General features: G+C 39.3%; 1 protein-coding gene across 1 annotated transcript; it reads right to left on the bottom strand.

Annotated features, from left to right (window-relative positions):
- Positions 1-5,851: 5,851 nt before the first annotated feature.
- Positions 5,852-16,214, bottom strand: LOC117032197 (olfactory receptor 1J4-like). The gene is made up of 2 exons (XM_033123519.1): positions 15,718-16,214; positions 5,852-6,794 (listed from the first exon to the last, which is right to left on the bottom strand). The coding sequence occupies exons 1-2, from the start codon at positions 16,212-16,214 to the stop codon at positions 5,852-5,854; spliced, it is 1,440 nt and encodes a 479-aa protein (XP_032979410.1).
- Between the last annotated feature and the right edge of the window lie 2,119 nt (positions 16,215-18,333).

Raw genomic sequence — 18,333 nt, 5'->3', positions numbered from 1 at the left:
CACCTGAGCCACCGGGCCAGCCTCCCATAGCCTTATTTTCAATAATAATTTATAATAGTAATAGTTGCATTCCTACTTCTATGCATAGCAATATATAGAATACATGCAATATCAATATTTTGATCTGCTTTAAAATTTTAGTCAATCTCTTATTGAATGACACGGAGATTCACTGCGGAACTTTTATTAAAGATTGTACTGGGCCTTGAACTCTTCTGTCACTTATCTGGTCAAGGCAACTTCAGTGTCTCCCAAAGCATCAATTGTAATGGACTCCATTGTCTTAGTATCTGCGTGCCAGTGTCTTGCTCCTTTGAAAAGACAAGAACCTAACTTTGAAAACACATGAAGAGTGGAAGTCAAAGTGGAAACCTGTGGAAAGTGAGGCAACAAAGCCAGATTGTTTTCAATTACTTGTAGCCTAAGTCATAACTTATGGAATTAATAAATGAGTAATAAAAGAAAGTTGATATTATAATATTTGACACATATATCAAGTATCAAACTCCTTCAAATGTTTTGATTTCAATCTTCACACCCCAAACTGACAAGAATTAGGGCACCACCACAGCCTGAAATTTCACTCTACCTGCTGGTTATGTACTAATTAGTTTATACTTATTAAGTTGGACAAACATATGGCACTTTGCATAGGGGAGATGCAAAAAAAGAGTAGAAAGGATGGGAGTAAAAACTTGATGACCACAATAACAACAATATGGATTGGATTCCAGACAAACGCTATCTTACGGGCTATGTCAAGAAACATGGCAAGTCAAATGAGGACTTTTAGACAAGGGTGACATCATATAACAAAATTGTTTGAAGTACTATCAGGAACTAAAGTGTCCCTTTGTGGATGTACAGATACTCTGATATCAACCAGTGCTTTATTACAAGTTTACTTTTTATTGTGCATCTTTTGTGAAACAATTGTTAGTTAAAATAGGAAAATATGTTTTGAGTGACATTAGGAAAATTACAAAACGCACTAGAATCCCACCAGGCTTAATGGAAACAAGAAGCCACCAATGGACAAAAGATGTAATTCTTTCAAAGCTGTGGCTTCATTTTCATTATACTATGTAGTCTCTGGTGATGATACAAAGCGGTATATGTAGTATCTGATATATCTACATTATTTATGAAAGAGAAAAGAAAGTCAGAGAAGAACCTCTGGTATTAGAGATTGAAAAAAAGGAATTTACTGCAGCCAGAATTAATCTGAAAATATCATCATGAACCACAGACTTCTCTATTGCTAAAATAATTTCAGCATTCTCTTGCTTCACTCTCCCCACTCGCAGAATTCCTGTAAGGTGTTATAAATGTGCATCCCACGACCTCCATGATTAAATTCTTTACACCAGTTTCTTCAAAGCACAGTTCACAGATCTGCAGTGCCAGCAATACGTGGGAGCATCGTTCGTGCAAATTTTGGAGTCCCATCCCAGAATTAATGAATCAGAATCCATGGTGGTAGACTCCAGGATTCTGTGTTTTCACAAGTTCTCTGGGAAATGCTGTGCATACTTAAGTTTCAGAAGCTTTGCTTCATTCTTCACTAGGCAAGACAGATGTAAATGAAGGATAGTCAGTACTGAAACAGGAGTGGCATTTGTAACAAAGCTATTACATGTTCAGAGAGTATCCGCTATAATTTGGCTGTATTTACAATGGAGGCCAGCATGAAGCATGTTTTCATAATGATTGCATATGGGCGCAAAGACATATCAACCACACAGTGTCGGCAAAGGTGGGGGGAGGGGACCCCTGGGCAGTCTTGGTCTCATCCAGGACCTTCATCTTCAGAGCTGTTTTGACATTTTATACCATGGGCACAGAGTCATACATTTCCTGTTACTTAAGCGCCAAGTAGTTTGGATTCTTTGATTTCAATAGATACAGGAAGATGAAAAGAAAGCCCATTTAGTCTGCAAAAGAGAGTGTACTGAAAAAATATAGCTAATTCCTTAGATTCTGATGTGTGTTAAAGCCTGAGATTACAATCCCAAAATATGAGAGTTTTCCAAAATCTGCTGAAATAAGAGGTAACCCGCTGAAGAACCACTTCCCCTGTAAAGCTTTTGCTGACATCTAGGCAGCTTTAACTATTAATAAATCCTCCATGGTGCTACTACCATTTAGTATAATTATGTCATTGTCTACAAACCTCAGTTTCCCAACTGAGAAATACAGATCACAACAGTATAAGCTTCATAGTATTATTATGAGGATTAAAAGAGATGATACAGGCAAATCTCTTAATATAGTGCCTCATACACAGTAATCATGCATAAGCTAGTGATTATTATTAGTAGTATATTAGAGCACTTTTTACTGCTCATACATACTTTTCAGTTTACCTGTCTCTAAACTACTAGAACGTTGCCTCCTGTTGCATGGATGACAATTCTTAATCCAGCTCTATCTGACCAGGGCGCACTGATGTCTGACAGAGATTCGGTGACTTTTTGAGTGGCTATTCAACAACGGAATCTATAAGGAAAGTCTTACTGTTTTTGTGGGATAATTGCAACTTTTCTATCCTTAATGACAAAAATTAAAATTTATGTATGCTTGAGTTCCTTCCTGGTTTCATTTATAGCTTCTTCCTCAAAAACACCTTTTGGATTCTAAGATACTAATCAGTAGAACACTTGCAGGGTTTTTTTTTTTTCTTTTTCCTTCAAAATCTAAGTGATTCTAACTCGTTAGTATTTCCTGTCATCCACATTCCATCTGTCACAAAATAAGATCATTTTTTACTCGTAAAATTAACGTCAGAGTTGAAACTTGATATATGTATATATAATACATATAATTTACTTATATATAATTTATGAACATATACATAAAATGTATAATATATAGAAAAAATATATACATATATATAAAATCCAGAACTAAAATATAAATACTGAAGCTCATGATTCTGTAATGTTATAATTTGTCTCCCCTGAGAAAGGTCTGTCTGTTGTTACATTTTTTTATTGTGTTTTGTTTCTTTTGTTTTTTCAGTTTCAGTTGTACAAAAATATGTAATAGTTAGACATTTATACCTCTCACAAAGTGATAACGCCCATCCCCCAATTTACTACCTCTCTGACATCGTATATAATTACTACAGTTCTATTGACTATTCTCTGTGCTGCACTAAACATACCATAACTACATATAAATATATATATTTATATATATATGTATGTGTGTGTGTGTATCTATCTATCTATCTATCTATCTATCTATCATCTATCTATATATCTATACATATTTATAAAGAATTGTTACCTTTAACATTGAGAAGGATACAAACTGGTCAATTGAAGTGTCAATGCTTAGTAGCTTCCAAAAGTATTTGTAAACTATATGTAGCAAACTTTGTCCTGACCTACAGAGATGCTTCATTGGGGAAGGTCATGAGCCAGCCCTGTCGTGACTGAGGGGAAAAACCCCAAATAAAGTACATACTTCCAAAGGGATTTCCAGAAGTTCTATATACATATGCAAATCAATATGGCACCTACCATTTTGTTTTCCACTGTCTACAACCAGGGAAATCCAATCTAGCAGGTTAGGTGGTGATAAAACACTTCCCAGCAGGCAGATGGACTTGACATTTCTTGAGAAAACTACACACAGAGCAATGTCAGTAACCCATAGATAAAAATATGAATGACAGCGCTGCCTTTTCAAGGATGGCTCAGATACAGCCAGGCAGGTGTTCAGGGATCCATACAACAGAACTGCAGTGCAGAAAACTGAGCCAGGTACTCATGGGTGTGTAGGCCAACCAAGGCATGCTTTGTCTAGACCAGCAAGAAAGGGTACAGCCCTATTCGGTTTTGTTCTGGCCCCCGGTTGACACTGAGCCTGCAGACAAAGTGACTCCAGGCCTAAAACTTCATCGTGCAGAGTGGGAGTGGGGGCAAACTTTGTCCTTCCACAATGAAAGTGGGGATTCTCAAAGGCAGCCTCATGAGCTCTAGGTCAGGGGCCACTCTGAATGAACATTAAACAAGTAGGAGTAAGCTACCTCTCTCATCTGTCTGTTTGTAATCTGCCGACCTACCAACTCACTCATCCATTGCTCCGTAGTCATTTGATTCTAGTTTAAGCAAGTGAAGATGTGTTGCTGTATCCTAGGACAGCTGCTTTTCTTTGAATGGGGTTATCATCTGCATGCCAGTCTCCCATAGTCACCATAATTCAGGTGTATCTGTGCAAGTTCTGCTCCACAATTCACCCTGGATGCATAGGTAAGGAAAACTAGTATTTGATTTTCTTGGTCAGTTGTAATGCTAAGCCACATTTAGCATTTCATTTTTTTTAAAGCAAAAACTCAATTTCTTTCTCTGTGTAAACTGGAAATACAGATGTCTTATATTTTCAGTTTACACAGAAGAAGAAACTGAGGTTCAGGGAAGTTAATTGCCTGAGGCCACACACTCTGGCAGATACAGCTTGCATTGGGATCTAGTTTTCACAAATACTCCTAACAGCTACAGGTGCCAAGTCTCAAATATTTGTGATTCTGTTTTTCCTTAATTAAGTACAGCCTGAAGAAAGAGAATTATATGGTCCATCACTGGATGGCAAAAAAGTTAGATTAATAGGGCTAATGATATTACTTGGGGGAAAGAACATGACAAGAAATGATTTTCAGGAAGACAAATAATGAAAATATTGAATGAGACAGTCACAAAATTCAGTGGGAACAACGATAGTCTCCACTATGGATGCTTTCTTTGTCTTTCTCTTTCTGTATCTGGATTGAGCCTGTGTCTTGACTAAAACTCACACATCCGTCAGAAAGCTTCAGAGATAATTGGTCTGAAAATGAACTGCGGAATGAATGTTATGATAGTCTATAAGAGTGATCAGTTTCCCTCAAACCCAGAAGAAGCCTTGAGTCTATATGTAGATCAACTGACTCAAAACAGGGGTAATTTTCTGGAGCAATAAAGGGCACTATAGGGTTTCCTTTCCTGATCCACCACCATCACCACCAGCAGAAACTATGAGAAGAACACTAATTGGGAGGTGAGAAAACGAAAACAGATACTTTACAATTTCCAATTCTTCAAACTTTCTATGCCAATATCTTCCAACAATTTATTAACACTAATGAATTCCTAGTGTCACCCCAATTTCCCCTCCCCCCGGCCCCTGGCAACCACCATTCTATGCTCTGCTTCTATGAATTTGACTTATAAGTGAGATTACATATAAGTGAGATCACGCAGTAGTTGTCTTTTTGAGTCTGACTTATTTCACTTAGCAGAATGTACAAAGTTTCAGTTATGCCAGGTGAATACGTTCTTGAGATCTAAAGTACAGCATGATGACTATAGTTAAAACTACTGTACTGTGTACTGATATTTGCTAAGAGGGTGAATCTTATTTGAAGTCCTCTCACCACATGCATGGTAAAATAAATTGGTAACTATGTGGAGGTGATGGATGTATTATTAACTAGCTTGATTTTGGGATCATTTCACCACGTACACATATCAAAACATCATGTTGTACATTTTAAATATATAGTCTTTCTATATCAATTTTACCACAATAAACCTGTTTTTCAAAAGAGCTAATCAATTCCCAGGAAAAAAGGAGAGACACAATTGTAGTAAATCTGTAGTTTCTTAATCTGATAGACAAGCGCTATTATGAACAATATTTCAGAATTCATAATTTATACTAAACAAATGCAAGGAGAAGAAAGAATAATAGTAACAGAATGTAATTCAAGTTATCAAGTATGACTGAGCACTTATCCCATGCTGGCCTGAAAATTAAGAGGCCTGCATCTAGTGATAAACGCGTCTGTCATAAAGATGAGCGAATGTCATTGAAACAAGACTTTTACTCTGTTGATGAGTTTCTCCAGGGCCCCCTTCATGTCTCTGTTCCTCAGGCTATAAATGAAAGGGTTCAGCATTGGAGTGACCACTGTGTACATCACAGTAGCAATTATGTTGTTGTCACTGGAGATGTTGGATGAAGGTAAAAAATAGAGCCAAATAATTGTCCCATAGTACAGAGACACCACAGTGAGGTGGGAGCCACAGGTGGACAAGGCTTTGCAGATGCCCTTGGTAGATGGAACCTTCAGGATGGTGGCCCCAATGCGGCCATAAGAGATCAAGATGCATATTAGTGGGAGAGTAATGCCGGCCAGTCCTGCTGTGAAAATGACCAGCTCATTGACGGAGGTGTCAGAGCAGGACAACTTGAGCAGGGCACCAAGGTCACAGAAGAAATGGGGGATGGTGTTGTCATCACAAAAGAACAGCTGGGCAAAGAGAAGGATGTGGGACAGGGCACTGGCAAAGGAAAGGAGCCAGGACCCGGTTACTAGTAAGATACACAGTCCCTCTCTCATGATGGTCATGTAGTGGAGGGGGTGACAGATGGCAACGTACCGATCATATGCCATTGAGGTGAGAAGGAAATTGTCCAAACCAGTAAAAACTATGAAAAAATACATCTGTGTTACACACCCTGCATAGGGGATGGATTGGTCCTGAGTCTGCATGTTCAGGAGCATCTTAGGGACGGTGACAGATGAGAAGCAGATGTCAGAGCAGGCCAAGTGGCTGAGGAAGAAGTACATGGGCGTGTGCAGGCGAGCGTCCAGCCTGCTGAGCAGGATAAGGAGCAGGTTCCCCAGCACCGTGGTCAGGTACATGGCCAGGAACAGGGCGAAGAACGCGCCCTGCTGCTCGGGCCGGATGGGGAGCCCCCGCAGGAGGAAGTGGGACACGCTGCTCTGGTTCTCAGGCCTCATGCTGCCCTGTGTCTGCTGGGGACGAAAGGACAGTGAAAAAAGCACAATCAACAACCGTTGAGCCTAGGAGATGTCCTATCTGAGGTAACATTTTTTCCATTGAATAAATAGTGCAAAATGTCTAGTGAAGAACTCAGTGTGTTGTGTTCAGTGGAGCTCAGGCAAAGGTAATTGAGTTAGTAATGTTTTCGGGACCCATAGCTTGATGTCTTTGACGAGGGTATGGGACTATTCTAGGGATTACAGGCAGGACGTCACCAAGCAGCCAGCCGTCTTATTCCTCATCTCCCCAAGGTTCGGGGTTAAAGTGTGAGAGTCATTGGCCAGTTGTGATTGCAGTGTCCCTGTCCTTAGGAACCAGTAATGAGAAGTGACTTCAGCAAGAACACAGAGAGGTGATGAGCTCCGGTGTATACACACACACACACACACACACCTGTTCCGGAAAAAAGATGTCTAGTGCTGCTCTGAATTCTATGCTGAAGTCATCCAGCCTCAGGGAATGGAGATTGGTTTCTCAGCTTCTCTGTCGACACCCAGAATCAGATTCATCCTACAGGGTCTGTGATACAAACCTCTCCCTGACATCAGAGAGAAAGCCAAGAGCCTGGAGCTTACTCTTCTCATTGCACCACCATCAGAAATGGAGATGTGAAGACTCCACTCTACCCCTAGGGAAAGGACCCAAAGGGACAGGGCACCAAACTCTAGGTTAGAGACATACATTAAACATGTATTAATTACTCAGTGTACTTCTCGCTCCCTCCAAGACAGATGCCCTAGAGCAGTGGTCCCTCACTTTAGAGTTCAGCAGAATCACCTGGGGAGCTCGTTAAAGACGCAGATCGCAACTATACCGCCAGAGATGCTCCTTCATGAGACCTGGGACCAGGTATCTCCGAGGCAGATGGTTCTGAGGGCTCACTCTGAGGAAACACTGTCCTTTGGAAGAACGTCAGGGTGGATGCCCTAGGAGTGCATCCCAAAGGAGATGCGGAAAGACGTCCTACTGGCCCTTCCCTACCAGATTTCTGTTTCCCCCAGTTGGGTCATAGCTTGGGGTGTGAAGAGCAGTTTTTCTCCCCAGTGGGTATTCCTTTTTGGTTTACTGATTATAAAATTAACTCTGCCTCATGATAGAAATCAAATAATGTAGATGTGAAAACAAAGGATAAAGTCAAAATACTTCACCTTTCCATTAGTTATTTTTTACCTTCTAAAATGGTTTTTATTCATAAAATTTTATGTTTACATAAAAGGGTTTATTTTATATAGTATTTTGTAGCCTTTTTTCCTAAAATAATTTATTATAATAATATTTGCATTCCTAGTTCTATGCATAGCAATATATAGAATAAATACAATATCAATATATATTTTTTAATTTATTGGGGTGACAATTGTTAATAAAATTACATAATTTCAGGTGTACAATTCTGTATTACATCATCTATAAATCCCATTGTATGTTCACCACCCAGAGTCAGTTCTCCTTCCATCACCATATATTTGATCCCCCTTACCCTCATCTCCCACTCCCCACTCCCCTTACCCTCTGGTAACCACTGAACTATTGTCTGTGTCTATGAGTTTTTGTTTCTCATTTGTTTGTCTGTTCTTTTGTTGTTTTTGGTTTATATACCACATATCAGTGAAATCATATGGTTCTCTGCTTTTTCTGTCTGACTTATTTCTCTTAGCCTTATATTCTCAAGATCCATCCATTTTGTTACAAATGGTCCTATTTCATCTTTTCTTACCGCCGAATAATATTCCATTGTGTATATATACCACAACTTCTTTATCCATTTATCTATAGAAGGACATTTTTGTTTTTTTCCATATCTTGGGCACCGTAAAAAAAAAAGCTGCAATGAACATTGGAGCACATGTATCTTTATGTATAAATGTTTTCAGATTTTTTGGGTAGATACCCAGGAGCGGGATTGCTGGCTCATATGGTAATTCTATTCGTAATTTTTTGAGGAACCTCCACTCTGCCTTCCATAACGGCTGCACCAGTCTGCATTCCCACCAACAGTGTATGAGGGTTCCTTTTTCTCCACAGCCTCACCAACGCTTGTTACTATTTGTCTTGTTGATGATAGCCGTTCTGACTGGTGTGAGGTGATATCTCATTGTGGTTTTTATTTGCATTTCTCTGATGACAATATCAATATTTTGATCTGCTTTAAATTATTAGTCAATCTCTTATTGAATTGACATAGAGATTCACTGTGAAATTTTATTAAAGATTGTACTGTGCTTTAATCCTTCTGTCAGTTATCTGGTCAAGGAACCTTCAATATCTCCAAAGCCATCAATTTTTTTTATTAGTTTCAGGTGTACAAAACAATGCAATAGTTAGACATTTCACCCCTCACAAAGTGATAGGCTCCCTCCCCCAATCTATTGCCCCCCTGACATGGTGCATATCTATTACAATTCCATTGACTCTATTCCCTATGCTTCACTCCATATCCCATATCTACTTATATTAAATTATAGTTGACTTACAATATTATTTAGCTTCAGGTGTACAGTATATAGTCCAGCATCTGAACCATCCATGACGTGGTCTCCCTAATAAGACAAGTGCCCATCCAAAACCTTACAAAATCTTTACAACATTATTGATTCTATGCCCCAAACTGTCTTTCATTTCTCCTCGGCAATATTACCAATTTATGGTAATAAATTGGTAATTGTATTTACCAATTTATGCTGTCTGTCTGATCCCTTCCCCTTCTCCCTTACCCCCAGCCCTCTCCCTTCTCACAACTATCACTTTTCCCTCTATATTTCTGACTATTCTGTTTACTTCAAAAGCATCAGTTGTAATGGACTCCATTGTCTTACTATCTGCGTGCAAGTGTCTTCTTCCTTTAAAAAGACAAGAACCTAACTTTGAAAACACATGAAGAGTAGAAATCAAAGTAGAAACATGTGGAAAGCGAGGCCACAAAGCCAGATTGTTTTCAATTACTTGTAGTCTAAGTCAAAACCTATGTAATAAAAAAATAAATAAATAAATAATAATAATAAAAAACCTATGTAATAAAATAAATGAGGAATAAAGGACATTTGGTATAGTAATATTTGAAAGCTACATCAAATAGCAAACACCTTCAAATGTTTCAATTTCTGTCTTCACACCCCAAAGAGACTTAGGGCACTATCACAGCCTGAAATATCACTCTACCTGGTGTTTTGTATTAAACAGATTTGTATTTATAAAGTTGGAGGAACATATTGCACTTTGCATAGGGCAGATGCAAAAAAAGAGATGAAAAGATGGGAGTAAAAACTTGATGACCATAATAACAATAATATGGATTGGATTCAAGGCAAACGCTATCTTACGGGCTACGTCAAGAAACATGGCAAGTCAAATGAGGACTTTTAGACAAGAGTGGCATCATGTAACAAAATCGTTTAATGTCCTGTCAGGAACTCAAGTGTCCCTTTGTGGATGTACAGATACTATGAAATCAGCCAGTGTTTTCTAACAAATTTACATTTTATTGTGCATGATGTCTGAAACAATTGTTAATTAAAATAGTAAAATATGTTTTTGGGGGACATTAGCAAAATATCAAGTTGCATTGAAATCCCACAAGACTTAATGGAAACAGGAAGACACCAATTGACATAAAATGTACTTCTTTGAAAGCTTTGACTTCATTTTCATTGAACTATATAGTCTCAGGTGATGGCACAAAGCATGATATGTAGTATCTGATATAGCTACGTTATTTATGAAAGAAAAAAGAAAGTCAGAGAAGAACGTCTGGTATTAGGGATCGAAAAAAAGGAATTTACTGCAGCCAGAATTAATCTGAAAATATCAACACGAACCACAGACTTCTCTATTGCTAAAATAATTTCAGCATTCTCTTGCTTCACTCTCCCCACTCGCAGAATTCCTGTAAGGTGTTATAAATGTGCCTCCCACGACCTCCATGATTTAATTCTTTACACCAGTCTCTTCAAAGCACAGTTCACAGATGTGTAGCACCAGCATCACATGGGAGCATTGTTCGTGCAAAGTTTGGGGTCTCATCCCAGAACTACTGAATAGGAATCCATGGTGGTAGACTCCAGGAATCTGTGTTTTCACAAATTTCCGGGAACTCTTGTAAACATAGAGTTTGAGAAGCTTTGCTTCATTCTTCACTAGGCAAGGCAGATGTCCATGAAGGATAGTCAGTGCTGAAACTGGAGTGGCATTTGTAGGAAAGCGATTACATGTTCAGAGAGTATCCACTGTACTTTGGTTGTATTTACAAAGGAGGCCAGCCTGAAGCATGCTTTCATAATGATTTTGTATAGGGGCTAAGAAATATCAAGCACAGAGTGTTGTCAAAGTGGGGTTGGAGGGGACCCCTGCTCTTTGTTGGTCTCCTCCAGGACCTTCATCTTCAGAGCTGTTTTGACAATTTATACCCTTGGCAGAAAGTCATACATTTCCTGTTACTTAAGTGACTAGTCGTTTAGATTCTTTGATTTAAATTGATACAAGATGATGAAAAGAAAGCTCATTAAAATCTGCATAAGCGAGTGTACTGAATAATATAGCTAATTCTTTAGATTCTGAGGTGTGTTAAAGCCCGAGATTATAATCGCAAAAAATTGGAATTTTCCAAAATCTCCTGAAATGAGATATAACACGATGAAGAACCACTTCCCCTGTAAAGCTTTTGCTGACACCCAGGCAGCGTTAACTATTAATAAATCCTCCATGGTGCTACTACCATTTAATATAATTATGTCATTGTCGCCAAGCCTCAGTTTCCTCAACTGAGAAATACAGATCACAACAGTATATGCTTCATAGGATTATTATGAGGATTAAAAGAGATGATACAGGCAAAGCTCTTAATATAGTGCCTAATACACAGTAATCATGCAGAAGCCTGGTGATTATTAGGAGTAGCATATTGGAGCACTTTTTACTACTCATACATACTTTTCAGTTCACCTGTCTCTAAACTCTTAGAATGTTCCCTCCTGTTGCATGGATGTCCCGTCTTTATCCAGCTCTGTCTGACCAGGGCTAGGCACACTGATGTCTGACAGAGGTTAGTTGACTTGTTAAGTGGCTATTCAACAACAGAATCTATAATATAAGGAAAGTCTCACTGTTTTTCTGGTATAACTCCAACTTTTTTACCTTAATGACAAAAATTAAAATTTATGTATGCTTTAGTTCCCTTGATTACATTTATAGCTTCTTCCTCAAAAAAACCTCTTGGATTCTAAGATAATAATCAATACAACACTTGCAGGGTTTTTTTGTTTTTCCTTCAAAAGCTAAGTGATTCTAATTCTTTAGTATGTCTTCTCATCCATGTTCTATTCGTGACAAAATAAGATCATTGTTTTACTCATAAATTCATGTCAGAGTTGAAACTGAATATATATATACACACACAATATATACAATTTACTTATATATGATTTATGAACATATATATAATATGTATAATACATTGAAAAAATATATATGTATATATAAAATCCAGAGCTAAAATATAAATGCTGAAGCTCCTGGTTCTGTAATGTTATGATTCCTTTCGCCTGAGAAAGGTCTGTCTGTTACTACATTTTTTTCATTCTGTTTTATTAGTTTCAGCTATATAAAATAATGTAATACTTAGACATTTACACCCCTCACAAAGTGATAACCCCATCCTCCAATCTACTACCCCTCTGACATCGTATATCATTATTGCAATTCTATTTATTATTCCTTATGCTGTACCCCATATCCCTAAGAATATATATATGTATCTATATCTATATCTATATATCTATCCATATATATATATATATATATATATATATATATATATAAGGAATTAATGTTTCCTTTAACTTCGAGAAGGATACAAACTGGTCAATTGAAGTGTCAATGCTTAGTAGCTCCCAGAAGTATTTGTAAACTTCATATAGCAAACTTTGTCCTAACCCAGATAGATACTTCTTTGGGGAAGGTCATGATCCAGCCAGCCCTGGCATGGCTGAGGGGAAATACCCCAAATAAAGCACATACTTCCAAAGTGATTTCCAGAAGTTCTATGTACAACATGCAAATGTTGTATGCAAATCAACATGGCACCTACCATTTGGTTTTCGGCTGTCCACAACCAGGGAAAGCCAATCTAGCAGGTTAGGTCGTGATAAAACACTTCTCAGTAGGCAGGAGGGCTTGAAATTTCATGAGAGAACTCCACTCAGAGGAATGTCAGCAACCCGTGGCTGAAAATAGGAATGAAAGCACTACGTTTTTCGGGGATGGCCCAGACAGGGCCAGGCAGGTGGTCATGGATCCATACAACCGAACTGCAGTCAGAGAAACTGAGCCAGGTACTCATGGGTGTAGGCCAACCAAGGCACGTTTTGTCTAGACCAGCAAGAAAAGGTCCTGCCCTATTTGGTTTTGTTCAGGCTCCAGGTTGAGACTGAGCCTATAGACAACGTGACTCCAGGCCTGAAGCTTCATCCAGCAGGGTGGGAGTGGGGCCAACTTTGTCCTTCCACAATGAAAGCGGGGATTCTCAAAGGCAGCCTCATGAGCTGTAGGTCAGGGGCCACTCTGAATGAACATTACACAAGTAGGAGTAAGCTACTCCCGTGACTTGTGTTTGAATCAGCCCACCTACCAACTCACTCATCCGTTGCTCCGTAGTTTGGTTCTAGATTAAGCCATTTGTTGCTGTATCCCAGGACAGCTGCTTTTCTTTCAATGTGGTTATCATCTGCATGCCAGTCTCCCATAGTCACCATAATTCAGGTGTATCTGTGCAAGTTCTGCTCCACAATTCACCCGAGATGTATAGGTAAGGAAAACTAGTATTTGTGGGGTTTTTTGGTCAGTTGTAATGCTAAGCCAAATTTAGCGTTTCATTTATTTCAAAGCAAAAATATATTAGATATAGTTTTTCAGTTTACACAGAAGAAGAAATTGTGGTTCAGGGAAGTTAAGTAAATTGCCAGAGGCCACACACTCTGGCAGATACAGGTTGCAATTGGGATCTAGCTTTCACAAATACTCCTAACAGCTACTTGGTGCTGAGTCTCAGAAGTATTTGGGATCCTGTTTATCCTTAAGTAAGTACAGCCCGAAGAAAGAGAACTATGTGGTCCTTCACTAGATGATGAAATTAGATTACTTGGGCTCACTAAGATGAAAAGAAATAATTTCAGGAAGACAGATAATGAAAAGAATGAATGAGAAAGTCACAACATTCAGTGGGGGCAAGGAAAGTGTCCACTATGGATGCTTTCTTTGTTGTTCTCTTTCTGTATCTAGATTGAGCCTGTGTCTTGACTGAAACTCACACACCAGTCAGAAAGCTTCAGAGACGATTGGTGTGAGAATGAACTGCTGAATGAAGGTTATGATAATCTATAAGAGTGATCAGTGTCCCTAAAACCCCAAAGAAGCTTTGAGTCTATAAGTAGAGCAGCTGAACTCACAACAGTGGGTAATTTTCTGGAGCAATAAAGGACACTATAGAGTTTCCTCTCCTGATCCACCACCATCACCACAGGCAGAAACTATGAGAAGAGCACTAAATGGGAGGTGAGAAAGGAAAAGAGATACTTCTCTAATTTCCAAATCCGCAACCTTTTTATGGTAATATCTTCCAACAATTCATAAAAACTAATAAATTCCCAGTGTCACCCCATTTGCCCCAACCCCTGGCCCCTGGCAACCACCATTCTCTTCTCTGCTACTGTGAATTCAAGTATTGTGGATTCCACATGTATGTGAGCTCATGCAGTAATTGTCTTTTTATTCTGATTTATCTCACTTAGCAGAATGTACGAAGTTTCAGTTATGGCAGATGAATAAGTTCTTGAGATCTAAAGTACAGCGTGATGACTGTAGTTAAAACTACTGTACTGTGTACTGATATTTTCTAAGAGGGTGAATCTTAAGTGAAGTCTTCCCACCACACGCACAAAATAAAATAAAATGGTCACTATGTGGAGTATGTGGAGGTGATGGATATATATATATATATATATATATATATATATATATATATATATATATTTCTTTCAGTTAAAAGTCTCATTTTTTTTCCAATGGATATATTAAAATTAACCTGATCGTGGTGATCATTTCACCCCGTATACATATCGAAACATTGGGTTGTACACTTTAAATATGTACAGTGTTTAAATGTCAATGTTAGCCCAATAAACCTGTTTTAAAAAGAACAAATCAATTCCCGGGAAATAAGGAGAGATATAAATTCTAACTGTGTAGTTTCTTAATCTAATAGACAAGAGTAATAATATCACATAAGAATTCATAATTTGTGCTAAAGATTTGCAAGAAAAAGAGAGTGACTGTAACAATATAATCAAGTTATCAGATATTTACTGAGCATTTATTTCATGCTGGGATTAAAATTGGAGGCTAGCATCTGGTGATAAACACGTCTGTCTTGAATGTGAGCTGACATCATTTAGACAAGACTTTTGCTCTGTTGATGAGTTTCTCAAGGGCCCCCTTCATGTCTCTGTTCCTCAGGCTATAAATGAAAGGGTTCAGCATTGGAGTGACCACTGTGTACATCACAGAAGCAATTATGTTGTTGTCACTGGAGGTGTTGGATGAGGGGAAAAAATAGAGCCAAATAATTGTCCCATAGTACAGAGACACCACAGTGAGGTGGGAGCCACAGGTGGACAAGGCTTTGCAGATGCCCTTGGCAGATGGAACCTTCAGGATGGTGGCCCCAATGCGGCCATAAGAGATCAAGATGCATATTAGAGGGAGAGTAATAACGGCCACTCCTACTGTGAAAATGAGTAGCTCGTTGAGGGAGGTGTCAGAGCAGGACAACTTGAGCAGGGCACCAAGATCACAGAAGAAATGGGGGATGGTGTTGTCATCACAAAAGGACAGCTGGGCCAGGAGAAGGGTGTGGGGTAAGGCACTGGCAAAGGAAAGGAGCCAGGACCCAGTTACTAGTAAGATACACAGTCCCTCTCTCATGATGGTCATGTAGTGGAGGGGGTGACAGATGGCAACGTACCGATCATATGCCATTGAGGTGAGAAGGTAATTGTCCAAAGAGGCAAAACACATGAAAAAATACATCTGTGTTACACACCCTGCATAGGGGATGGATTGGTCCTGAGTCTGCATGTTCACGAGCATCTTAGGGACGGTGACAGATGACAAAGAGATGTCAGAGCAGGCCAAGTGGCTGAGGAAGAAGTACATGGGCGTGTGCAGGCGAGCGTCCAGCCTGCTGAGCAGGATAAGGAGCAGGTTCCCCAGCACCGTGGTCAGGTACATGGCCAGGAACAGGGCGAAGAACGCGCCCTGCTGCTCGGGCCGGATGGGGAGCCCCCGCAGGAGGAAGTGGGACACGCTGCTCTGGTTCTCAGGCCTCATGCTGCCCTGTGTCTGCTGGAGATGAAAGGACAGTGAAAAAAGCACAATCAACAACTGTTGAGCCTAGGAGATGTCCTATCTGAGGTAACATTGCTTTCATTCAATAAATAATGCAAAGGTCTCTACTGAAGAACTCAGTGTGATGTGTCCAGCGGAGCTCAGGCAAACGCAACTGAGTTAGTAATATTTCCTGGGCCCGAGACTTGATGCCTTTGATGAGGGTATTGTACTATTCTAGGGATTACAGGCAGGACATCACCCAGCAGCCAGGCGGCTTATTCCTCATCTCCCCAAGGCTCGGGGGGTTAAAGTGTGAGAGTCATTAGCCAGTGGTGTTTGCAGTGTCCCTGTCCTTAGGAACTAGTAATGAGAGGTGATTTCAGCAAGAGCACAAGAGAGGTGATGAGCTCCGGTGTGTACACACACACACACACACACACACACACACACACACACACACCTGTTCCCGATGATGGGTGTCTAGTGCTGCTCTAATTCTATGCTGAAGTCATCCAGCCTCAGGGAGTGGGGATTGGTTTCTCAGCTTCTCTTTAGACACCCAGAACCAGATTCATCCTACAAGGTCTGTGGTCCTAAACCTCTCACTGACATCAGTTAAAAGCCAAGAGCCTGGAGCTTACTCTTCTCCTTTCACCACCTTCACAAATGGAGACGTGAAGACTCCACTCTACCCCAAAGTAAACGACCCAAGGGGACAGGGCACAACCTCTAGGTTAGAGATGTGCATTAAACATGTACTAATTGCTCAGTGTATTTCTCGCTCCCTCCAAGACAGATGCCCTAGGGCACTAGTCCCTCACTTTAGAGTTCAGCAGAATCACCTGGGGAGCTTGTTAAAGACGCAGATCGCAGCTCTACTGCCAGAGATGCTTCTTCATGAGACCTGGGACCAGGTATCTCTGAGGCAGATGGTTCTGAGGGCTCACTCTGAAGAAACACTGTCCTTTGGAAGAACGTCAGGGTGGATGCTCTATGAGTACCACCCAAAGGAGATGAGGAAAGACGTCCTACTGGCCCTTCCCTACCAGATTTCTGTTTCCCCCAGTTGGGTCATAGCTTGGGGTGTGAATGGGGTATTTCTTCCCAGGAGTATTCCTTTCTGGTTTTGGGCTTATAAAATTAATTCAGCTTCATGATGGAAATCCAAATAATGTAGATGTGAAAACAAAGGATAGTGGCAAAGGACTTCACCCTTCCATTAGTTATTTATATGCTTCTAAAATGGTTTCTTATTCATAAAATTTTATATTTATGCAAATAGGATTTATTTTATATAGTTTTTTAGCCTGATTTTCTATAATAATTTATTATAATAATATTTACTTTCCTATTTCTATGCATAGCATTTTATAGAATACATAGATTATCAATATTTTGATCTGTTTTAAAGTCTTAGTCAATCTCTTATTGAATGACACAGAGATTCACTGTGAAACTTTGTTAAAGATTGTACTGGGCCTTGAACTTTTGTCACTTATCTGGTCAAGGTAACTTCAGTGTCTCCCAAAACATCAATTGTAATGGACTCCATTGTCTTAGTATCTGCGTGGCAGTGTTTTGCTCCTTTAAAAACACAAGAATCTAAGTTTGAAAATGCATGAAGAGAGGAAATCAAAGTGGAAACATGTGGATAGCAAGGCAGGAAAGCCAGATTGTTTGCATTTACTCGTAGCATAAGTCAAAGCCTATAGATTAAATAAATGAGTAATAAAGGAAAGTTGACATTATAATATTCGACACATATATCAAATATGAAACTCCTTCAAATATTTTGATTTCAATCTTCACACCCCAAACAGACTAGAATTGGGGCAACACCACAGCCTTAATTGTCACTCCACCTGCTGGTTATGTGCTAATTATTTTTGTATTTATAAAGTTGAGCAAACATATTGCACTTTGCATATAGCAGACTCAAAAAAGAGATGTAAAGATGGGAGTAAAAATTTGATAACCGTAATGACAACAATATGGATTGGATTCAAGATAAACACTATCTTACGGGCTATGTCAAGAAATAGGGCAAGTCAAATGAGGACTTTTAGACAAGAGTGGCATCATGTAACAAAATCATTTGAGTCCTATCAGGAACTAAAGT

Source organism: Rhinolophus ferrumequinum, chromosome 12, assembly GCF_004115265.2.
Source record: "Rhinolophus ferrumequinum isolate MPI-CBG mRhiFer1 chromosome 12, mRhiFer1_v1.p, whole genome shotgun sequence".
Lineage (NCBI taxonomy): Eukaryota > Metazoa > Chordata > Mammalia > Chiroptera > Rhinolophidae > Rhinolophus > Rhinolophus ferrumequinum.
Note: the sequence above shows the minus strand (reverse complement) of the source record. Positions and strands in the feature narration are given on the sequence as shown.